The sequence below is a fragment of the Anomalospiza imberbis genome, chromosome 9, assembly GCF_031753505.1.
Source record: "Anomalospiza imberbis isolate Cuckoo-Finch-1a 21T00152 chromosome 9, ASM3175350v1, whole genome shotgun sequence".
NCBI lineage: Eukaryota > Metazoa > Chordata > Aves > Passeriformes > Viduidae > Anomalospiza > Anomalospiza imberbis.
Window position 1 is genome coordinate 1,880,595 of NC_089689.1, and position 22,889 is coordinate 1,903,483.

A 22,889-nucleotide genomic window follows, 5' to 3' on the forward strand; every position below is an offset into this window, starting at 1 on the left:
CTTGGCAATGTCTGTGCCCAGGACGACCCCAGCACTGAGTGACTTGAACCTAAAACTGATCAACACCCAATTGTAGCACCTCGGGGCAGTGCACTGCTGGTTGAGTTGTGGCAGCTTTCCCTGCCCTGCATCTCAGGTAAATGCAGGAGAACTCGAGGCTCGAGTCAAGAGTTCTGTCCGTGGGGCCGGTGTGGAGCCCTGCAGGAACAGGTCAGCGCATGTGGGGAGCAGCCCTGGGAAGGAGCAGCAGCAGAGTCCCCGCTGTCCCACCTTGCACCCAGGCCCCCCTCACTGCCAGACCCTGCCAAGGCTCCTGCTTTACAAGGGGACTTCTCAGGAGGGACTTCTTTCCCCCTGGGTTGCCCAGCTGCCACAGCCAGGAGGCCTCTCTGCACCTGTGTCACATCCCTGCAGCCCCCCTTGCCCTCAGGCACGGGGACCTGGGGTCACACCACAGGCTCACACAGCAATCCCGAGAGGAGGAATGCACTGCTTTTGCCAGAGGATGCCATTCCCTGCACAAAAGAAATCATGTGGAAAACAGCAGCTGATGGTCTGTCCTCTGCACAATGCAGGAATGGGTAAAACAGACCCAAAGCTTGGGTGAAGGAGTTGTTTTTGTTGTAGAATCTCCTTCATAACATCTCCCAAGTGAAAACCAATCCCCAAGCATGCAGACACTGCTGGAATAAACACCCCTTCCCTTTCTGCTGACTGCAGTTCTCTCTGCCGTCAGTCCAGGGTAGGACAGCACAAGCTGCAATATAAAACCACAATACCAAAGGAATATGTGGAGGACTGCTCTGTACCACCCCAAGAGCAGACATTTCTAATGGTCTTTCCAGCCTTGTGGGGGGAAAAAAAAATCTATAAAACCTAACAAATTCTATTCCTGCAATGTTTTTGACCAGGACTCCCGTGGCACCAAGGTCCTGCTGTGGGTGGCAGCAGCAGCAGCAAAGGCAAGGCTGGGCTGTGGGAGAAAGGCAGAGGCTCTGCAGCAGCAGGAGTGAATTCACTCACTTTCCAGCTGGCAGGCCATGGTACCAAACAACTCAGTGAGATCTGCAGCCCCACTGGAGACAGACACAGTCCCTCCTCATCCACCTTCATCATCCCTTGCAGGCAGAGAGTAGCCAAAGGCACAGCCAGGATGACTTTTGTCCCTTCCAGTGAATGTATGATGTTAAAACCAGCCTATACTTCAGGAGGAAAAACCCAGCTTGCCTTCCTGATTCCCACCTGGAGAGATCGGCTCTCACAGAGGGGAAGAGCCCTGTTTATATTCCAGCTGGGCAAGGGAGCTTGAATCACATCCAACCCTCCAGGCTGCCGTGCTCGCTCCTAATCCCCTTCTCTGCATGGGGCAGCACTCAGGTGGAAACTGTACAAGGTCCTGGGGGCAGGGTCAGAGGAGGAAGCTGGGACATGGCACTGGAAATTCTCTGGGGCACCACTTCCCCTCTCCAGAATAACTTCAAACACGTGCTTAGCAGGACAATGCTTCCCTCATCAGGAAGGACCAAAAAGAGAACCAGAAGAGCTTGGCTCAGCTAACGTGCCAGGCTCAGGGCTGGAAAGGAGAAGGCTCCCAAAAAGAAAGGGTTGACAGAAATGCCACCAACACTTGAGACCAAGGCTGGAAACGGCCAAAACACCACAGTCCCACCCATGGACAGAGGAGCTCAGTTCCTGTTCATTCCAGCACAGGGGTCCCTAGAGCTCCCCAGTGCCCATGTCTGGGAATAATCCCCACCCCACTGGATCACAAGGAAGCAAAATCGTCTGCCACTTAGGACCACGACCACCACATCATGGTGAAGGGCTCTGAATATGAAGTGGGCTTCTTCATTGTGGATGAGTGTCAGGAGAATTGTTCTCCAGCTGTGCCTTTATATAATCGTGCTGCTTGCTGGGTTTTACACACATTTCTTGCTTTTGGTTAAGAACACACAGAAACAGGGACTCCCAGCCTCGGAGAGCCCTGAATGTCCTCCAAAACTTTATGAAGACGTGCAAAAACTCCACATGTACAGTCAAAAATAGGTTTACTGGAATGTCTTTAGACACAGCTGTAAGGAGCAATATTGAAAACACTGAGCTTGTGCATTCCCATGGCAGGACCAGAAGGTCTTCTGGATTGTAAAACCTAATTTCACTTTTTCTCTTTTCTTTTTTTTTTTTGAACAAGAGAAAAACAACACCCTTGCAGTTGTCCTCAAAAGAATCAGTTCCCTATAATGGTATATTTCCCATCAGACATTTATCCCCTCCTTTTCTGATTCAAAGACAGAGTTACCCTCTGCCTTCCACAGCAGGCAGCAAGGAGCTGTTCAAACCGTATTATTATTATTATCATTATTATTATTATTATTAATATTACAACTCAACCATATATACAGATAGACCGTAGGGGCAAGTAGCCAGCTCCAAACCAGAGACCCAGAATTCCACAAAACAGGCGATTTGGGATCTGAATCTTGTGTTATACAAAAAAAGTCTGACAGCAGGAACAGGTACTCGACTGGAAAAGGGTTGTTTGGTAGTTCTTCAAACGCTCTCTTAGAGCTGGCTGCTTGCCACCACCTCCTGCTCCCAGGAGAAAAAACAACTTCCAAGATATATACAGATATCTCACTTAAATTACACAGCAGACTGGTTATCCCAGAGGCAGATCCACCGAAGCCTCCAGCTGCCCTGTCAGGAACGGTACTTCAGGACTATGGGCACTGCAAAATACAAAGAAAGAAGCTCTCACCACACACAGGGATCTGCCAGGGAGTCCCCCCATTTCTGCAGTGACAAACCCCAGCAGCTGCGAGCAGAAGTGTGTTCCCAGCCCCAAGCTAAAGCAATCTGCTGTCTGCACACATGCTAGACAACACATCCTGCTACCTTCATCTCCTTCCAGCTTCCCAAAACTAAACCAGATGGGATTTTCCATCAGCCTCTCTCACAACCCTGTTGCCAGCTTTGCCTCTCCCACTGCAGGCTGTGTGTTAAAAGGACAACAGGCCACAAGGACTTGGCTGAAGGAACAAGAACAGTTACAGAGCTGCCCCTGGACACTTCAGTGGGAGGAAAACCCTCCAGACCCAGTGGCACAGAAGAGCTGCACTGCCGTGCTGGACTGCCTGGATCCCTGGAGCATGTCATTCTGCAGGCAGAGGGATCAATTTTTCCTGCCTGGAAGAAACATGCTCTGGTCATTCTGAGCTGCTTGGTAGGAAAAGCAGTGACATCTCTGCTCTGGGGAGCTCCAGGAAAGGCAGAGAGCACAGGAAGGGGCCAACGGCAAAGCCACAACAGCTACTCAATGGAAATTAAACAGCACGTCAACTTTGGAGAAGAGCATTTGTACACAGCAGGCTCATTGCAAGGTGGCTGATACATGTAGAGACGTTTCTGGAAGACATTGCTCTAGCCTGAAACTTTTCTATGTACTCCCACCCACCTTGGGATCAGCCAGTGCCAGCCCTGGGTCAGTACAAGGTTGGCAGGGCACTGCTGGTGTTCTCTGGTCACAGTCAGCAGGACGAGGTTTGAGCCTGCTCCTCTGTGTGGAAAAGGAGCACAGAATGCTCTGCAGGCACCCCTTATGGGCAGAGTGGAGGCCATGGGGTGGCTCAGCTGCTGTCCCTCAGGGACAACAGCACCACAGTGTCACTCCCAGCATGGAGTGCCACCAAGATGTCCATGCCAGACATGGCTGGGCTGATGTGGAGCTACTCACCGATGATCACGAGCAGGAGAATGACCACCACCATCGCTATGATCGCCTTCATCTGCAAGAGGAGCACACAGGCACCTTACACAGGGTGCCAGGGGCAGCTGCTTCGACCTGAAAGGAGGCCTTTGCTCCCAGCATGCTTTCAGCTAGGAAGCAGAGCTGCTCCCCCTCCTCCCAGGGCCACCACCCTTCCACAACTCCAGGCCTGCCTGCTCCCCTTCTTGCTCACCTTACAGTCTCGCCACCACATCTGTCTCCGGAGATGCTTGGCTCTTTTGCTAAAAGCTGCTGCATTGTCTGATAAACTGTCTGTTAAAGGAAAGAAAAAGAGTCAGTTCAGTGGTGCACACACTGTCACAGCACCCACTCACCTGGTCTAACTGCACTAAGTTCTAGGCAGTAAAAGACCCAAGCACAGCATGATTCACCAAAGCCATAGCAGGGTCAGTGTGATGCCCTTCACCAGAGCACACAAGTCCCACTGTGCTCCCTCTGTACTGGCTGCTCTCTGAGGACAGGAATGTGCTCTGCAAGCCAGTGGACCGTGCCAGGAGACAGACCAATCTACCTTTGCTTGAAGGACCAACGAGATCCCAGCACCCAGACACCTCCAAACTAATGCCTCTGCATAGAACAGCAGGTAAAGGTGGAAAGAGAGTCAGCAGAAAGTCAGATCTGCAGCCTGAGGCTGAGCAACACCACTCTCAGGAAGGACAGAAATGTAAGCCCAGGTCTGACATGAGGTGCTTTCAGAACTGACCCAGGTTAACCTGGCCCAGCAGCCAGGGAAGCAGGCCAGCAGAGCTGTGTTTGACATCACACCTGATTTATCCTGCAGGTCGTCCAGCCGCTCGCCCCTTTCGATCACCTTGGTGATGTTCTCCTGCATGACATCGATGACTTCATCCACCTGGTTCTGGACACTGGGGCAGGGCAAAGGCAGCATGAGAGGCAGAAGTGAGCACCAGAGCTGCCCAGCCTGGTGGGATCTGAGAGCTCACCCACAGAAATGAAAGGGCACAACAGTGGAAAGGGGTTGATGAGATGCAGAGAAAGCCAGAGACATGGCATGGGGTGGATCTCTGGCAATCCCAGGAAGGGCAAGGGAACACAAGGGGCTGAAAGCACTGGGAAGTCAGCAGAAGTGGGACGTCCTCTCTAACACCTTTAACATACAAATGCAGTATGAAAAGGCACTATGTGCTGTTGGTGGGCACCTCTGCTACAGAAGAGCTCCCAAAGAGGAAAGTATAAAAACCATACCTTATTTTTCTACATTTCATGGAACGCCACATCACACCTTTGCTCAATAACTTGGGGTGAAATTCAATCAGTTCCCTCCTCCAGGAACTGAGTTACTAAATTAAACCTACTCTGCCAGGGGCATCAAGAGGATAGCAAAGAAATGGCTGATATGAACTAAACCAAGTTATAATTCATCTTCTCCTAGGTTATGCAACTCTGTGGGTAGCCTTCACTGAACAGCAGCCTAAATCACACCCGTAGGGTTATTAAAAATGCATTTATTTGCTCCAGAAAAAAAACCTACACTGGCAAGAGAGGAAAATTTTCCTGGTGGAAAAGTACTACTCCATTCTGGTTTGTATTTTGGAGCTAATACACATTTATTTTCCTGGAGATAGAAATGAGGATTTTCTTGAGGCCTGGGGGATAATACATTGTTTGAGACATACCGTTCCCAGAAAGGCAATGGCAACAGCAGGATCTTGGAGGCAACAAAACAGAAATAGCTCCGGAGAGAAACAGCGTATCCTCCCCCAAGGCCCACGAAACTGGGGCCAACACAGACTCAAGGCCAGTCAATGGGGCACTGCAGCACCAGAAACAGGGCTCTGTCCTCACCACCATGCTTCTAATTAATTAATTAATTAGAGACATAGGTTCACACTGACCTACTTCTCCTACCAGCTATGTGCCTCTCACCAAGCAGACACCTGTGCTGATGAGGAGCAGCTGCAACCAGCAATAGTGGTCACAATACTTGCTCACATTTACTTACTGTTCCAAATACAGGGGAGAATAGTCATTAAAAGGCATTTTCCTCCCCAGAAAGCTCTAGAAAGAGTTCCACATCTCTAAATATGAAGGGGTTTCCCATCTTAGCCTTTCAAGTCAAGCTCTCCAGCACCACTGCCCTTTGGCTTCCAGAGCTAGAAGAGCCAGGCAACTCCTTTGAAATTTCTGATAACAGCTGTGGTAAGGCACACGCTGGACTCCAGCAGCACATGTAAAAAATTGCTTTATTTAGGACAGCATAAGAAAGGAACCTGCCTTCTCTGCTGCATCAGAGTGTGTGGGAGCAGCATCTCTCTGAACCCACCTACACCGTGTGGTGGCAGCTCCCGCCTTCCACACTGCCAGGAGGTCCTTCTCTGGAGGGGAAGGGCACAGATAATCCCTAAAGACCTCTCAGCAGGAACTGCCCCGTGCCCAGGAGCCTGCTCTGATCCACTGTTTATTTTACAAAGTCTGAGGCGAGTGGCAGAGCTGCCACTGTTGGCAAAGCTCGGAAGGTGGCACTGAGGATGCAGACAGGAAACACAGCAGTGCCCTGGGGAGCCGAGTGTCCACCCCACACAGGACACACAGCCCCGTGGCCCATCCCTGGGCACTGGGTGACAAGCAGGCACGTTCTGCAAGGGGCTTTCCTTACCTTGGCACAACAAGTCCCAGCTTGGAGCTGCCAGCAACGCAGCTACAGCTTGGGGTGAGAGGAAAAGCACCAACATCTGCTACCCCAGATGAGCCAACTTGGCAAAACCTCTAAGCCTCAAACATCGGCTTCACACGCAGAAGTCTACATTTGCAGTATGTAAATGTTTCTAAAATCATTTTCTGGCTTGAAAATAGAGAGATTTCCTCCCACAACAGATTTGTCACCAAGTTATCCTGGTACAACTAAGAAGTGGGAGCACACAAGGTTACAGTGCATCTAGGAACTTGCAGAGCCATGCAACACCACCTGCATCCCTGCCAGTGCAGGTCAGAGCCCTGAGGGGTGCTGCTGCAGTCCTGGGACACCCCAAAGTGCTGGAGGCAAAACAGGCTGGTAACTTCAAGCTGCTGTGGTGGTTAACAGTATGTGGGGGAGAGCTATGGAGCACAGACCCTTACTGCCCAAGCTGCTTCTCAGCATCCTGTCTCTTCTCACTTGAGCTGCTGGCAAAATGCTAAGGGCCCTTGTTACTGCCCAAACCCTTGGCAAGCTGTCACCTGTCCCCAAGAGAACAAAACATTTCACAGATGAAGAATGGAGGCACAAAGAAATCAAAGCTTATAAACTCCCACAGTTGTTGAGGTGTTGACTCCTATGGAGCACAAATGCATTTGGGTAGCACAGTTTGCCATCTGAGGGGAAAAAACCAACAAAACAACAAAGCAAAGAACAGGAAGGAAGAGGCCAAGCCAGGGAAATTCAGACCTTCACACAGCACCTCAACCATACCTTAAGCCAGCCCTTTCTTTCTCCTCTCTCCCACCCTTCACGGCTGCCTCTCCAAGAGGGGGCTGAAAAATGCTCAGCCTATGTATTAGCCCAGCAGCTTCAGAACATATTCAAAAATTCCCACTAGTCAGGCATGCTTGAGGTAGGAAACTCAAGTCACATCAAGAAGAAAATATTTTCTTGTTTTATTTGGCAAGAGGGAATGAGTCCTCTAATACAAAGTGTATTTCCTGTTGGGGAGCTATGGGTTTTTGACACATACACTTCATGTGCTTTACTCCTGCCAGATTTCCAAGAGAAATGAAGTGGAATAAATACCTGCCAGGAAAGGGAGCAAGACAAAAACATGAAATATGTCTCCCACGACCTTCTTTCTCACTAATTACTGCAAGTCTGATGCTTTTAACAAGGCCAGCAAGCATATACCATCAAAGCAACGAGATTCAGTGGCACTCAGCTTGCTTTAGACTCCTCTCTTCTTGTGCTCTGCTGTTTCAAAGTGGGAGGAATAAGCCTTTCCATTTTGGCCACCTTGGTTGGGTACTGAAAACCTGCCTGGGCTGGTCAGGGTGCTGGGCTAACAACAGTGCTGCATTCTCCAGACACTGTAAACAGCCTGTGCACACACCATGGGATGTGCTGCCCAAGGCTGCTGCTTGTCTCCAAGCTGGCTGTTTGCAGCCAGCATAACACTCCAGTTTTCCACCCCAGTGATATTAACAGTGTGTACTTTGGTGCACATTCCACCCTAACACCCCTGGTTGTGGCAGCCACCCAGGGAAGAGGGAACAGCAGGAAGAGCCAAGGCAGATGGAGGGTACAGAGGCAGGAGGCTGCACAGCTCTCCCCAGCTCACTGCAGAGAGCCCCACTGTTCCCAGCAACGGGGTAACAGTGCTGAACCATGCCACAAAGCCTGGACTAAAGTTCCTGCTTAGTCCCAGCTGGGAGGAAAACAGCAGTCTATGCCTCCCTGAAGCCTTTCAGTCATTGAAAGATTTATATCCAACAATGACACCTGTCAGCGTGGCCTTGGTATCACCTTCAGATGAAAGCCTGGGCTGTGGTTGGGGTTCACTGTACAAGCTGCAATGAGCCCTGGGAAGCTCAGCTCTTGCCTCAAGAGTTCAAACCATTCCCCAAACCTTCCCCCTGCTCAGGGCCTGCAGCCAGCCAGAGCCACTGGGGCTGGGAATGCTGACCCCCCCAAAGCTGCACAATGGGGGATTCAGAGAGACCAAGGGGCTCCTGGGGAGCCCCAGCACTGGGCCGAGCCTCAGCAGCAGCATGAACAAGAACCCAATGGCACAGATCCCTGAAAGCACAAACATCAGCAGTAAAGTGAGTCAAGCAGTGCAGAAAAGGGGCTGATTTTAGCAGAATTTTTGAAAAGATGGTCTGTGATGAGAAGCTCCTTTTCCAAATTAAAGAAATCCAGCTGCAAGATGAACATCCCAGCCTCCCTTGAAAAGGCTCTCATGCACACATCCAGCACTTCCTTCCAAAGCCTCAAGGCAAAGGCAGAGAAAGGAGAACAGCTCTCCCTTACCTGTTCTTTGTACCTTTGGGGAAAAGAATGAAAACCCTTTTAAAGCTGTGTTTCAGCTCCAGCCCACCCTGGGGAGGGGAGGCTTCAAAGGGACCCGATGTGGCCTCTCAACTACCAGAGGAGAGTCCACCCCAACCAAGCAGCTTCCAGACACATCAGGACAAAGCTCAGCTTGAAGGGGACTGACATTTCCTCCTGTCACCATTGCTGAGTGTCACTCACCTCTTTCCCCTACAAGGTTTGCAGTGTTCCCCACAGCTGAGACAGCCTTGAGGGTCTCTGCTGCCAAACTCCACCCTGACCCAATCCATCCCCCTTTCCTGCCAAGCACAACAAGGAAAACTTTCCAGACTTGCCCCTCACGTTGAACATGTTCCACACCTTTGCTCCCATAATCCCATCACTTTTTCCTCTACCCAATCCTCCACCCAGTTGCCTTTTATGCCCATCTTCACACCTCGTTCCTCCAGCCCCATACTGCCATGGCCTCTCTAGCTTTGCCCAGCTATGCCTCAGCTCTCCAAATGCTCAAATTCCTCCTTAAAATGTCTTTTCCTTACAGTTTTTCAGCAGCAACCCAACCCTTTCTTTATTGAAACAAAGAAAACTGAGTCACTATAAGACCAGGCATTGATCCCTACAGCACAAGGGCTGAACTGATCAGAAACTTCACAGTAATCTTCATGACAAGAAGTGATGATTGCATGGTGTTAAGGGTTTATTAAACAAAACAATCAACGCTGATGAGAGCAGAAAATAAATTCTATTTTGTAACAGATGCTCCATAGATGTAGCCCCTTGATAGCCCAAGGGACATATTCCATGCCACATCCACTGTATCCAGGCAATCTCTGGCAAAGGGCAAGCCTCGTGTGTGGGCCATTAGTCACATCACACCTATGGACCCACCAGCTCCTGGCTAAATGCTCCTTTCACTTTTCTTCCTTTTCACAGGTGCAGTGTCCTCCTCTACCTAAGCCACCGCTCCCTTCTGCCAGGCCGAGAAAGGCAAGAGAAGAGCTCCTGTTTTCTCCCACCAGCAGGGAACACAGCAGACACTGCAGGTGCTGTCCAGCAGAGGAGGATGAAGGGATGGACACTGTCTCATCTCTACGTTTCTGTGCAGGTGAGACCCCACTCCTAAACCAAATTCTCAGCTTTCTCCTTCCCTCCAGATCATGCCCTAGAAGGGAGGCTCTGTCCACACTGACTTACTCCAAAGAACAATTCCTCTATACCAACAGCATCCTCACACTCTGGAGGGAACAGAGATGCCCTGAAAACTCAGGGTGCAGCCACCTGCCCTCTGCCTCTCGTGGAGCTCAAGTGCCCTTCACCCCTCAAGATAACAAGCACAACCTAATGCTGATGGTGGCATGAGTCATCCCAGAGCCGTGCTGGCTTCTTCCTGGCATGGAAAACATCCCTAACCAAGAGCCACACACAGGCTGCAAACAATGAATAGTCTGAACAATGCCCAGGCAGCAGTACCCACACAGATCTCTGTCCTGGCTCCACAGAGATCAGCAAAGGAACAGGGCAACACAGACCAGAGGTCTGTGAGTAACCCCACACTTCTGATTCAGTACCACCACTGCATCCTTCACAGGAAAAACTAGAGCCCTGAACAAGCTTCATCCAGGAAATGACTCGATGGGAGAAGGATTCAGGGTGTTCACTCCTTCCTTCTTGTCCCACTCCTCCTCCAGCTGTAATGGTTTCCTGTTTTCCTGCTGCTTTGACCCCAGTGAGTCACTGCTCATCTCCAGGTCACCTCTATCAGGTTGTTATCTGGAGAAGAGGATGCCAGAGGACCAGGTGCTGCCCAAACCCCGTGGTCCTGGTGTGTTCCTGGCCACTTACTTTCTTGAAACGTTAAGGAGCATTTAGCAGGATGAGGTAAAAAAAGCCTCAAAAATTAAAAATGGTGCTAGGAAAGGTTAAAATTCAGAGTGAATGCTGTAGAGAAAGAGCCTCCCAAAAACATGGAACAGGTCAGCACCAGAACACAGCAAAGGGCTTCAGAAACTCCAATAAGCTACTGTGGTGTAATCTTATCCCCTTGCTCTGTCAACACACAATTTCTTGACAGGCTGCATCAAAACTAAATTCCCTTTAGCTGTGGATATGTGGGGTAGGACATACTATTTAGAAGAACACAGGCACAAGGAATGTTCATATGATGAGCTACACAGAAATACTCTGACCAGACAGCAGCAGGAGCTCACAGTGCCAGAATAAATTATTATCTCTGTGACACTAAGCAACAACAACTTACTGCCTGATCTTGTCATTCCTGGGTCCAAACCTGGGTCCAGAAGGCCCCCTCCTGCAGGCAGAAAAGAGCAATCAGGTTAGGTACAATGAAAACATGTTTTTAAACCAGACCCAAAAGATCTGAGGAGAGAACCAACGCCTTGTGCACAGAGAATCGTTTTCATACCTCCCATCAGTCCCTCCCAGATCTTAGGATCCGTGGGATATCTCACTCTTACAAAAGGTCACACCTATTAATTCATGCCCAAGGCCAAGGCCCTGGAAGAACATCCCAAAGGAATCAAAGGTTGTCATTCCCAAGCCCCCAGCCTCAGAGCTACAGGCAGGTATGACACTGCATTCCAACTCACAAGAAAAAGTCTTCCTCTTCATCTGAGTCTTCCTCCAACAGGTTCCTCTGCAAACATAGAAAAAACAATTCATCAATAAGCAACCACCAGTTCACACCCACATTTCCAGCTCTTAGGATGCAATCAGCATCCTCTGACTGCAGGGAGGCCCTCTCTGCTTAAGGGACAATCCCCAGCCCTGCAACCAAAATTATCAGATCACCCACAGACACTCTGGGCTGTCCCGTCCACACGGGAAATCAGATCCACTGGATTTGGAGGACGAGGTTTCTCCACCATCTGATGGCAGCAGGTGTAAGAGGGATGACCACAAGGGAACACACTGGCTTCCTTGGGCTGGAGGGCAGAGCAGTCTGGCAGCTCCTCTGTGTCACCCCAAAGGGTTCCCTGGGGCTCCCCTTTGCTGATCCACTACACTCCATGAGAGGATCCAAAACCTGATTTTTAAGAGGAACCCCACAATCCCACAGAAGCCTGAATGTTCCAGACAAAAACATTTCTGCTTAGGGTGAAAAACAATCTAGAGGGGGAGGTGACACACTAAAGGTGTGGGCCCAGGGACCCAGCAGATGATCCTCGGGGTACCAACAGTTGCTGCTTTCCCGTGTGTAGATCTGGGCTCCCACCTGCAAGCCTGATGCTCTGAAGTTGCAGCTCACCTACATTTCCACCCTGGCACATTTGCTCAATTAACTCAAGCAAACCTGCAACACCGTGCAGTAATTCCAGCCAGTGCTTCCCTCAAGGGAGGAGCAGCCAGCTCGTGGCAGCACGGGCTCCTGGTCTCGCTGGCAGCTGTCGGGAGCTGCAGCAGCATTTCCGACCACAGCCTAAAGCGAGCTTTAGCACAGCCTGACCCCAGCAGGTTAAATCCACTTTGTCCAAGCCAGGCAACTGCTGGGACCTGTACTCAAAGCCTGAAGTGTGAGGGGACCGTGATGACGGCAGAAAAAAAAAATCAGCTGTAAAGCACAGGGTGACTTCACTCAGCTGCTTCAGCCAACGTGGGCAGTAGAGCCAGGCCGTGTCCCTGCCAGGCTCTGCGGAAGGGCAGGAGGCTGGAGCACACCGGCATCTCCTGGCCATGGATGCGGCCTGAAGGAGCCGCAACAGGTTCCCAAAACAGCCGTACCGGGGCCGGTGTGACACACACGGAGCGCGGCTGGCGCTCGGACAGCCCCTCACCGACGGAACGGCGCTGTCCCCGCGCTCCGGGCGGCGGGCCCCGCGGCTGAGAAACCCGGCCGAGGCAGCCCTGCCGCGGACACCGAGCCCGGCGAGCCCGCGCAAGCACTCACCCGCTCGCTCTTCACCGAGCCCGTCACCTCGTCGTCGTTCAGGTGCCGCTTGAATTTGGGAGGCATGGCCGGTCTGTGCCGCGGGTCTGTGCCCGGGGGGAGAAGCCTGGAAGGGAGAGCAGGGAGCGCCGGGCAGGCCCAGGACGGGACCCGCCGCCCCCGCGCTCACCGGGCCGGGCCGGGCCGGGCCGGCGGGAAATGGCCGGTGCCGGAGAGTCCTGTCACATCGACCGCTCCGCCCGCCGCGCCGAGCGCCGAGCTACCGATGGGGGCGGGCCGGGGCGGGGACACGAGCGGGGACGCGGGCGGGGCCATCCTGAGGCGGGGCGGGGCCGTTCCGGGGCGGGGACACGAACGGGAACGCGGGCGGGGCCATCCTGAGGCGGGGCGGGGCCGTTCCGGGGCGGGACCGCCTGAGCGGGCCGGGGCCCGCGGGTTCGGTCCTGGCCCCGGCCCCGGCCCCGGCCCCGAGCGGCCCCCGTGGGGTTCGGCCCCGGGCCCGCCCGCGCCGGCGTCACCCCTGGCACACGGCCTCGGCCAGCGGCCCCGGGGAGGCGGCGGGGCAGTGCCGGTGCCCCCGCAGGCATCAGGGAGGTTCCGGCTCGCCCGCCCCCCGCCGCCCCGACCCTCTTGCTCTATAAATGCGGGCGCCGGTGGCCGGCGCGCTCAGAGCGGCGGCGCCGGGGCCATGCTGGGGGCCTGGCTGCTGCTTTGGGGTTCCGTGGCCCTGGGCGGCCGAGCGGACACCGCCTTCCTCCGCCGTGCCCATGACAGCTCCGGGCACTGCACCTACTCCTTCACGGTCGCCAGCCCCGTGGAGGCCGCCTGCCCCGAGGCTGCCGGCGGCGTGCCCGAGCTGCGCGCCGAGCTGGCCGCCCTCGCCGCCCGCCTGAGTCGGCTGGAGAGCCGGGAGCGAGCAGTGGGGGGCTCGGGGCCGCGGGGAGCCGAGCCGGGGGGCGCCCGGGACCCCCAGCAGGTGGCCGCGGCCTCCCGCCTGGAGGCTGCGTACGGTGAGCTGCTGCGGGCCAAGTCCCGGCTGGAGGAGGAGAAGGGGCGGCTGGAGCGGGAGAAAGAGGAGCTGGGCAGGCGGCTGGAGAGCAGCGCCCAGGAGATCACCCGGCTGCGGGCCGCCCGCTGCCCTCCCGGCAGAGAGGGGCCCGGCCGGGACACGCTGCGTGCCCCCGCCAAGGGTAAGTGCCGGGGCCGGCACCCCTGTGCGGCCCCCGTGCTGTGCACCCACTGCTGCCCCCCTCTCCTGGGGACCCTGGTGGGCTCAGCCTTGCTGGGAGGTGGCAGCCCATTGCCCCACAGCTCCCTCCCCACCCCGCCTCATCCCATCGCCTGCCCCGCGGCAGAGGGGGGATGTGGGGTTCCGTGCTAATCTGGGCTATTAGGAGTTTCCCCCAGAGAGAACGGTCACAGATGTGCCCTGCTGCAGTGGGAGGGGGCACCGGGCTCCCGCCCAAGGCTGCGGCGTGTCTGAGAGCAGCAGCCCGGCACGGAGCCCCCCGAGGGCGGCAGGAGCAGGCGGGCGGTGAGGGGGCTGGCTGAGCCCCGCTCACGCTGTGCCTGACCCCGCTGCAGCGCCGCGCTGGGAGCCGCAGCCCCTCAGCTACCAGGAGCTGCAGTCGGAGAGGACCGAGCTTCCCGTGTCCCGGCTGCTGGAGGAGACGGCGCTCGGCCGCCCGGGCAAGGAGGACTCAGGTACGGGCACGCCGGGCCGGCCCCACGTCCCGCTGCTCACGAGGGGCTGGCGGTGACCCCTGTCTGTCCCGTCCTGTCCCCGAGCAGGCTGCGGCCAGCTGGCGTGGGTGGGAGAGCCCGTGGTGTTCGGCCGGGCGGACTCCATCGCGGGCAAGTACGGCGTGTGGATGAAGGACCCCGAGCCCGTGCCGCCCTTCACCCGGGACAACACCTGGCGTGTGGACACCGTGGGCACCGAGGTGCGCCAGCTCTTCCAGTACGAGGAGGCCGAGCAGCTGGCCCGGGGCTACCCCGCCAAGGTGCACATCCTGCCGCGGCCCCTGGAGAGCACGGGGGCCGTCATCTACCGCGGCGGGCTCTTCTTCCAGCCCCGCCGGTCCCGCTCCGTGGCCCGCTACGACCTGCGGGGAGAAACCATCACGGCCGAGAGGGAGATCCCCGGCGCCGGCTACCACGGGCAGTACCCCTACTCCTGGGGGGGCTACACCGACATCGACCTGGCGGTGGATGAGACGGGGCTCTGGGTCATCTACAGCACTGAGAAGGCCCGGGGAGCCATCGTCCTGTCCAAGCTGGACCCCGAGACGCTGGAGATCCGTCGGACCTGGGAGACCAACATCCGCAAGCGGGGGGTGGCCAATTCCTTCCTCATCTGCGGCACCCTCTACACCGTCAGCAGCTACTCGGCGCCCAACGCCACCATCAACTTCGCCTACGACACTGCCACGGGCACCAGCCGGGCCCTCAGCATCCCCTTCGAGAACCGCTTCCGCTACCTCAGCATGCTGGACTACAACCCTGCCGAGCGGCGGCTCTTCGCCTGGGACAGCTTCAACATGGTCACCTACCCCGTCCGCCTCTCCCGGGCGTGAGCCGAGGCTGGCAACGCGCCGGCTCGGCCCCCGGGGCCTTTGTGTGTGCCATGGCACCCTGCTTCCCTCCCCATTTCCCCCGGCACGGCCGGGAGCGCCACCTCGCACAGCCTCGGGTGGTGCTGGGGGCCACGTGCTGCGCAGCCACATCGCATTGTGCTCAAATGCAGCAGAGAGAGATGAAGCACTGCTCCAGAGCCTGGCCGAGCCAGGGAAATGCCTCTCACCAGCCTCGGTGGGTTTCGGATGGGTCACAGCAGCACCCAGCCCTGAGCTGCTCCAGCACCTCTCTGAGCACCCAGCCTAGCCACCCCGAATGTGGAGCAGAGAGGGCTCAGGCATGGTGGGGGCTGGGCAGAACAGGTGGTAGAGGATCCTGCCTTAAAATAAGCATTTTTCCCTAGTTGTGAGCAGCGATCCCCTCTGTGGGGTCAGGGTTTGTTGTTTCCAGGCTTCAGCCCTGCAGAGCTCTCATGCAGAGATCCCACAAGCTCCACTGGCATCCCACACTCCCAGTGCCCAAGGGCATCCTGGAGCTCAGCCACCTCCAAAAATCGAGTAGGCTCAAAAGCAGCAGAAAATACAGACACCCATTGCACAAGCCTTGTTTTATTGAGGGAAAAAAAGCAGCCAAGAGAGCAGGGGTGAGGAGTGCTGGCAGAGCATCCTGCAGCCGGGTGGCCGCTCGGTACCCAGCCCTTCCAGCCATGTGCTTCAGCTTTACAGGCCGTCCCAGGCCAGCAGCTCCCCCGCACCCGTCCAAAACACGCTGCTTTATCTATTTATTGTAGAAAGCTTGTAGGAGGGGAGGCTTCTTTGCCCGTGGCACTCGGGGCAGCAGCAACCACATTCCCCAGGGGCTGCATAGGGTCCTGGCCCAATAAACATTGCCCAGCACCTCTGCTGCCTTCGCACCTCGTCTTTCCGAGCCTGTTTTCCAAGGAGTGTGGTGGGCTGGTGCCCCTCTTGATGCACCTGCAGGCTGAAGGTGCTGGTGGGGGGACCTGTAAAGCCTTGAGCAGGAAAATGACGCATTTTGGAAGGCATCTTTTGACAGCAACACACCAGGTACTGGAGCAGTGGAAAAGGACAGGGAACGCAGTGGGACATTTGTGATGATCACCTGCAGCTACAGGGATTTTCAGTGAGATGCTTCACCCCACTGCTGTCCTCCTGACACTAACACTGTTGTTGTAAGTGTAGCAGCACTGTATGCTTGCATATCACAATGAAGCGTTTGGTTTCTCCATCATCCCCGTGCTTCACTTTGGGAAGATAGGAGAAGGTTGTAGAAAGTGAGATGATCTGTGTAAGATATGTTTGGTGAGCTGCAGGGGGGGCAGCAGGTGGGAGCCCAGCATGAAGAGAGGAGGCTGAAAGACCCATTCCTGCTCCTGGGCAGGCCCAGAGCCAGGCTGGGAATCTCACCTGAGCCAGGGCCACTGAAGGTGTCCCTGTGGCCAGTGATGGCCCCAGGTTCTGCAGCAAGGCTCAGCCCGGGAGGGTCAGTAACACATCAGCCCTGGCACTGTCACACACGGAGCTGGGGAGCCCTGGGGCCAGGGCAGGATCTGGGCGAGGGCAGGGGAGAGCCAAGCAGGCAGCAGCCAGGGCCAGCAGTGCCCAGCAAACCTGCCACCAAGGATGGGAGAAAAGCATTTCTGTCCCAGAAGAGGAAGGGAGGCGGGGCTGGAGTCCCCCTTCACCCTGCAGCTCCCGGGGGAACGAGCCAAGCCCCGGGATGAAAGGCAGGGTTTGTGCAGAGCCCCGGGGAGCAGCAGCACCTCGGTGAGCCCAGACACCGAGGGCAGACAGCTCCTGCCCGTCCCCGCGCCGGGGCCTTTTCAGGCCGGGAAGTCCATCTCTTAATTGACTGAGAAAATAAAGGAGGACAAGCCAATGTACACAGGATTTCCAGAAAGCTGGGCTGGAGCTGAACAGCGCTCAATACACTGCTTTACTTAACAGGCTTTGGGAAAACAAGCCCTCCCTGCCCACATCCCAGCAAGAAGCCAGCCTGAGCCCAGGGGGATTGCTGGATCTGGCCCCAGTCACATTTAACCCCTCTCTGGCTCTTGCCCTGGAGAAAGTTACGACCTTTTCACAGCCTCAACATTATTAAGGAGAAAGAAATTGAATTCCCCAAACAAAATTGTTCCCTAACTTCTGGGAGGTTCGGCACAAGTATTTCTGATTACTAGAGTCCTAGAAAAGATACTACAAACCAAATCCCACTCAAATTTAAAAAAAGCAAGAGCTACTCCAGTGTAAATAGCCAGGAGCAAGTTATCTGATGAAATGTCATAAAACATCCGATCAACCGGGCTCAGTGACTGAAAGCTCCACCTGGCCTCAAAGGCAGCTGGCGTGGTTTGGGGTTTTGGAGAGGTACACATCAAACCTGGGTTATTTGGAGGCACAAAATGCCCAAGCATTTACTTTTAATTAAACTTCTGCAGAAATACTCCCCTTGTTCTGCTCTGAGCACAAAATAGTCCAAAGCCTGGTATATTCCCACAGCCGACTGTGGGAAATTCCTCTGACTTCCCAATGGCTTTATTACTACAGAATTGAACATGAATCCTTTCAGCAGCGTTTCCTTAAAAATAGAACAGTCTGGTGAATGAGTTCCCATTTTTGGGGTGTCCTTTTAAGATGAAACAGGCTGAAGACAACCTCAAAGCAGGGAAACATCACCACACCCGAGTTACTTTTATAGCACGTTTCTAGATGGAAGCAGTGTCCACACTCACTCAGTGCCCCATGTCCACCCTCCTTTCCAAGCATTTACTGCAGCTGTGCTCACACAGATCCTTGTGGAAAAGGTGATTTACCCTGAGTGGGACCTGCTCAGAGGTTCCCTCTGCCCATAGCTGCATTTCTGGATTCCAGCACCTTTGATTCACTCCACATTGCTGCAGTTTTACCCTGAACAAAACCAACCTGGGCAAGAAAGGACTCCAGCTCCTCTGGGGGCCCTAAGCTGCTGCTTCCCAACCCACCCCAGGGCTGGCAGTGACACCTCTGACCAAAGGCCAACCTGCCCGACTCCTGGTGGTGCTTGCATTGCAGAGCCAGCCCAACACTCCTGGCTGCGCCCTCCCTTTCCTCAGAGGCGCAGAGCCAGCCAGCACCTTCTCCCCAGGCAGGAATTACTGCCCAGAGACCGACACCAGAAGTTCCTGGTGTTTGTGGGAAGCAAGTTCCCTCTGGTGGCCAGCTGAGCGTGTCCTGCCTGTCCCGAGCCCCAGGGCAGGGCAGGAGACAGGGAAGGCTCAGGCCAGGGCTTCCTGAACTCGCACCTTTCTTCCAGTGCTGCTGGTGCCTTGAGAGGCTCCCTGGAACAGAGCCTGGGCAGAGTTAAAGGAATAAAGCAGGGATTTATTAAAGGCCTTCACAGGATACACCCAAGATGGACCCCAGGTCATGAGTTTTCACCCTTTTATAAGTTTTGGTCCATTTCCATCTTGGGGTTCATTGTCCAATTCCAGCTCCAGGTGATGCAGTCCCATCCTCCCAGTCTGCTCTCCTCAATTCCCTGATGTTTGCACTTTTTGGGCTGAAGCTGCAGCGGTGTCCTTGGTTCTGGGGCTGGAAAATGATTGTTTTGTGTGCCTGAGCTGTGAGGAGAACTCGCCAACACTTTATATGCAGTTCAGAGTTACACACTAATGCAGTACAGAATCTGGAAAACATGAAAGCTCGAACTTAAGGCATCACTGTCACTCACTGGCCGATGCAGCATCATCCCAGCTCCTGCCTGGAACAACCCCCAGCTCCATCAGCTGGAGGTGGAATTCTCAGCAAACACCACCAGGCTCCTGCTGGGGCAAGTGGTGGCCACATCCTGCGAGCCCTTGGCTGGAGAAGAGCTGGGAAAGTGCCAGGATACACAAAGGAGCTTCTGGGAGCATTTTCCTTCAGGAGCCTTTCCCTGGGAGCACTGCTCTCCTCCTGCAGCAATCATGAGAGCAGCCAGGGGCTTTATTTAGAGAATACTTTATTAGTTTCTGTAATCAAACCCATGTAAATAAGACCGTACATATTTCATACAGTGCGTTACCCCTGTACAAATGGAAAAAAAAATTAAGTTTAACATTTCTAGACCAATATGGCTGTTAATTTCTGTACAATGCCAACTCACACTACAAGTGGGATACTTTTTTCCAAAGTTGACATCACAGCTAGTTTCCAAAAATTCAAATTATATATATATTTATATAAAAAGATAACCAATAGCGATTCACTAGGCTTCAATAGCAGCAACAGCCTTTCCAGCTTCTGCAGTCATTTGAACAAAATTATACACATTAGACTTTCAACTCTTCCTTCCAAAAAACGTAAAAAAAAAAGAAAAAAATCCCAGAAAAAAACCAGCAAATTCTGCTACTGATGTGGTACCTGGTGCTTTTTATTAGCTTTTTCAATCATTGTCTGGAAAAAAACCTCTAGAATAACATTATTAAAAACAGCTCCAGTATAGCACAGTCACTACTACATATCATAAGCGGGTACAGGATATCTTACATTCACAGAAGTATCATACAGTACTGTCCTACAGCTAGAATACTAGAGGATACAATTAAAAAGGCATTTATTTGACTTGATTCTACTTTCCAGCACACCGTGGGCAAGGAGGTGGTGCAACGCAGCTCTGATATAAAGAACGCACCTTTGAGATAAAACTCTCGGTAATCTGGTAAGGTTTCTTTATTCTTGTGGCACAGTTTAAGTGCTCGTTGCTGTGTTACAGACAGAAACTGGAAACCGTTTAGGGACCACTCGCATCATATAAAGACAGCTGGACAGGGGTGAAGGGAACAAATCTGACTATTGATGCAACGAACCTTCAACTCCAGGGGTGAGAGCCACTGAGGGGGCAGCGGGTGGAGAGGACACAGGTGGCCAAGTAGCTTTTTCATATGGTGATCTAAATGCAGTAAATTGTCATCCAAGCAGCAGCAGCCAGCAAAGCACTGCCTTCAGAGGGAAATCCAACACTGCCAGTGTTACTTTGTGTTAGGTTAAGTCCTGTGTGGCAAATACGTGGATCCCTCTGTTTATACAAGATAGAAGCTTCTTAAGTCACTAAAAACTTAACACACATTACTTGGCCCAGCACCATCTTCAGATCTGCATGTTCTCATACTCACGGCTTTATAAAAAGATAAATAGCAGCTGAAGATCAGAGCCTGAAGAAAATAAGAAGTCATCGTGTCAGCTAGGAAATGCCTCCCCACCGTTGCTACTTCTCCGTGCTGTGGCTTTGGGAAGCAGGCGGGTGCGAGCCAAACGGGGCACGCACGTGTGGGACGTGCACACCCCAAAGCAGCCTTCATGCTGTTAGAGCAGATGTGAGCCCCGAGAGCCCGGGGCTCAGCTGGACACACAGCAGCTGGCACCACGACTGCAGCTGGCACCACGACTGCAGCTGGCACCACGACTGCAGCTGGCACCACGACTGCAGCTGGCACCACGACTGCAGCTGGCTTCTACGCCCCGTGGGGCTGCTCAGAGCCCGGCAGGGAGAGCAGGCTGCTCTTCATCCTTCGGGCCACCAATTGACGCTGCTGACACCTCGCCCACCCTCCCCTCTCCCCCCTCCACGGGAACACGGCCTCTAAGATTTTGTTTCCTCGGTTTTGATAGCCTGGGGTTTGATTGGTCCAGTTCTAACAGGCTTCGGTGCGGCGGCAGGCGCAGGGGCGGCCTTTTCCTCGGCTTTGTCCTGGCAGACTCCTGGAGAGTCAGCAATTGCCTCGCTGGGTTTGCTCCCGTTCTCCTCCACTTTGGGGGCTTTGCCTCCTATGGGTTTGTTCTGCTGCTGCTGCTGCTCAGAAAAGAACCTCTGGGTGGACTGAAGGACCTCTGCTCTTTGCTTTGCCTTAAGAGAGGGAGAAAGTAAGTTTACTGAAGAGAGGGCATTGGAATTGGAGTGACTTCACAAGTATTTCCCATATGAAAGGGGAAGGACTGACCACAGTGTCCAGATTAGTTTCCTACACAGGCAGTGTCCATCCTGCTGCTTCCCTGATGTCACATCTGGGTGCTTGGCTTCTCAGCAGTAGTTTAACATCGTGCCTAGGCTTCCCCTGCTCTTCCTAATCCTTCCCCGAAAAAGAGGATCAGGGACAACAGTTTGAAATATTACCCAACCTATTCTTATGGCACTACTATTGCAGAGCTGTACAAGTACGAGCGCTGCTGACAGCAGCTCGAGCTGTGGCTTCCCCTGAGCACAGGTCAGACACCAGCAGAGGCAGCTGTGCCTGCATGACCCTGCCTGGGCCCGAGGGCCACTCCAGCTGTCACTGCTCCTGCTGCCCTCTGGAGCACAGGGCTCTCTCAGCAGCACAGGCTGAGCACCCCGCTCCCTCCCGTGGCTCTGGGCACAGACTGAGCCTGCAGCTGGGATGGAAATGAACCGGGGTCAGAGCTGTTTTCTGTGTGAGCTGAAGCCTGATCTGCCTCCCGCTCCGAGCGGGCTCTCATCCCAGGCAGCACAAACTGCCTGCCTGCCTTCCTTCCCTCCTCTGAATCCTACCAGCAACCCTGACCTGCACCGGTGGAACTCCCTCTGTGACACCTTCCAGTTACAGTTCTCATACTGATCAGACACTTCAGAGCAAGCACTTGGCTGTCCTGCCCAGACTGCAGAGACTCATTAAGAGTTCAACCATTCAGAAGTTGAACAATAAAGCCCAGTGCAAACACCTTTTTATTTTAAATTAGAAAGGAGTACCTTAACACAAGGAACCTGAACTACAATACAGGCACTAAAACCCCATGTACCTCTCTGAATATTTTCTGCTTTTTTACAAAAAACAGGGCTGAGACACACACACACAACAATGGGAAGACAAAACAGCACAAGTCTGGAACAAGAGGCCTTGGCTCTCATACTTTGTAGCTGCTCCAAGTAAGTCAAGCAGCAACAGAACAGAAAACAAACCTGTGAACTCTCATTTGCAGGACTGCAGCAACAGCCTAATTCAACTGGAGCCAGATGGACACCTGAAACCTTTTGCCCAAATTTCAGCCATCCCCTGAGGTTAAGGCTGGATGACTTGATCACCAGTAACCAAGCATGACAGAGTAACTCTCACTGCTCTCAGCAGTGTTTGCAGGAGATTAAAGACACCAGAACCGTGTCAGTATTTGCTCTGACTGGCTACATTCAATCCACAGTGCACACTCAGGACAATCTGTTAAGCATCACCTGGTAAGCATCTCCAGGCTGCATGAACTGGCAGCAGGAAATGGACCAACACCCGGAATTGAAGGGTTAATCAGCCCTCCCCCAGCCGTGCATACCCAGAACAACACTCTCCTGCTCGGACACCTCAGTGCACAGGTTACAGGAATGGCAGCAGACGAAGGAGCCCCTAAGCGCCCTCTGTTCAAGCAACTCCTCTTCTGCAGCAGACAGGCTCAGTGTCCAGGAGTGTCCCTACAGATGTCCCACCCTGCAGTCTTGCCTTGGAAGAAGAGTTTGCCTTGAACTGAAGGGTCCCAAAGTGCTGTAACAAGTTAGGGTGACTGTCATCACCTGCTACTGAAATGCAGTTCTGCAGAGTGCTCCAGGCACTGCATTCACCACAGGCACTTCAAACCATGGGGAAAGACTCTCCAGAGTCCCCAAGG

General features: G+C 53.9%; 3 protein-coding genes and 1 long non-coding RNA gene across 20 annotated transcripts in view; 2 read left to right on the plus strand and 2 right to left on the minus strand.

The window, feature by feature from the left end:
- Nucleotides 1-2,031: 2,031 nt before the first annotated feature.
- VAMP4 (vesicle associated membrane protein 4) lies at nt 2,032-12,935 on the minus strand. The gene is made up of 7 exons (XM_068199309.1): nt 12,670-12,935; nt 11,372-11,418; nt 11,023-11,073; nt 4,553-4,653; nt 3,960-4,039; nt 3,734-3,785; nt 2,032-2,729 (listed from the first exon to the last, which is right to left on the minus strand). The coding sequence occupies exons 1-7, from the start codon at nt 12,733-12,735 to the stop codon at nt 2,701-2,703; spliced, it is 426 nt and encodes a 141-aa protein (XP_068055410.1). The 5' UTR covers nt 12,736-12,935; the 3' UTR covers nt 2,032-2,700.
- Nucleotides 2,729-11,052, plus strand: LOC137479066 (uncharacterized). The gene is made up of 2 exons (XR_011001951.1): nt 2,729-9,453; nt 9,699-11,052. It is a non-coding gene; the product is annotated as an uncharacterized lncRNA (long non-coding RNA).
- Nucleotides 12,936-13,275: 340 nt separating the features above from the next.
- Nucleotides 13,276-19,568, plus strand: MYOC (myocilin). 2 transcript variants are annotated; one of them, XM_068199299.1, is made up of 3 exons: nt 13,276-13,859; nt 14,254-14,373; nt 14,458-19,568. In XM_068199299.1, the coding sequence occupies exons 1-3, from the start codon at nt 13,358-13,360 to the stop codon at nt 15,243-15,245; spliced, it is 1,410 nt and encodes a 469-aa protein (XP_068055400.1). In that variant the 5' UTR covers nt 13,276-13,357; the 3' UTR covers nt 15,246-19,568. The 2 variants fall into 2 exon arrangements, with proteins under 2 accessions (XP_068055400.1, XP_068055401.1); XM_068199300.1 differs by having other exon boundaries at nt 13,278-13,859; nt 14,461-19,568.
- PRRC2C (proline rich coiled-coil 2C) overlaps nt 19,229-22,889 on the minus strand; it is a 69,696-nt gene continuing 66,035 nt past the window's right edge. For all 16 annotated transcript variants that reach the window (XM_068199278.1, XM_068199282.1, XM_068199288.1 and 13 more), the window contains one exon: nt 19,229-21,129. In XM_068199278.1, coding sequence (XP_068055379.1) covers nt 20,866-21,129 — 264 coding nt within the window. In that variant the 3' untranslated portion in view covers nt 19,229-20,865. The remainder of the gene's footprint in view (nt 21,130-22,889) is intronic.

Excerpts from the sequence above, each read along its gene's own strand:
- VAMP4 (XM_068199309.1), bottom strand. The coding sequence starts at position 12,735 with ATGCCTCCCAAATTCAAGCGGCACCTGAACGACGACGAGGTGACGGGC. Across the intron at positions 11,419-12,669 it reads GCTCGGTGAAGAGCGAGCGG|AGGAACCTGTTGGAGGAAGA; the intron begins GTGAGTGCTTGC and ends CTATGTTTGCAG. Across the intron at positions 11,074-11,371 it reads GAAGAGGAAGACTTTTTCTT|GAGGGGGCCTTCTGGACCCA; the intron begins GTGAGTTGGAAT and ends TTCTGCCTGCAG.
- MYOC (XM_068199299.1), top strand. The coding sequence starts at position 13,358 with ATGCTGGGGGCCTGGCTGCTGCTTTGGGGTTCCGTGGCCCTGGGCGGC. Across the intron at positions 13,860-14,253 it reads GCTGCGTGCCCCCGCCAAGG|CGCCGCGCTGGGAGCCGCAG; the intron begins GTAAGTGCCGGG and ends ACCCCGCTGCAG. Across the intron at positions 14,374-14,457 it reads CCCGGGCAAGGAGGACTCAG|CAGGCTGCGGCCAGCTGGCG; the intron begins GTACGGGCACGC and ends CCTGTCCCCGAG.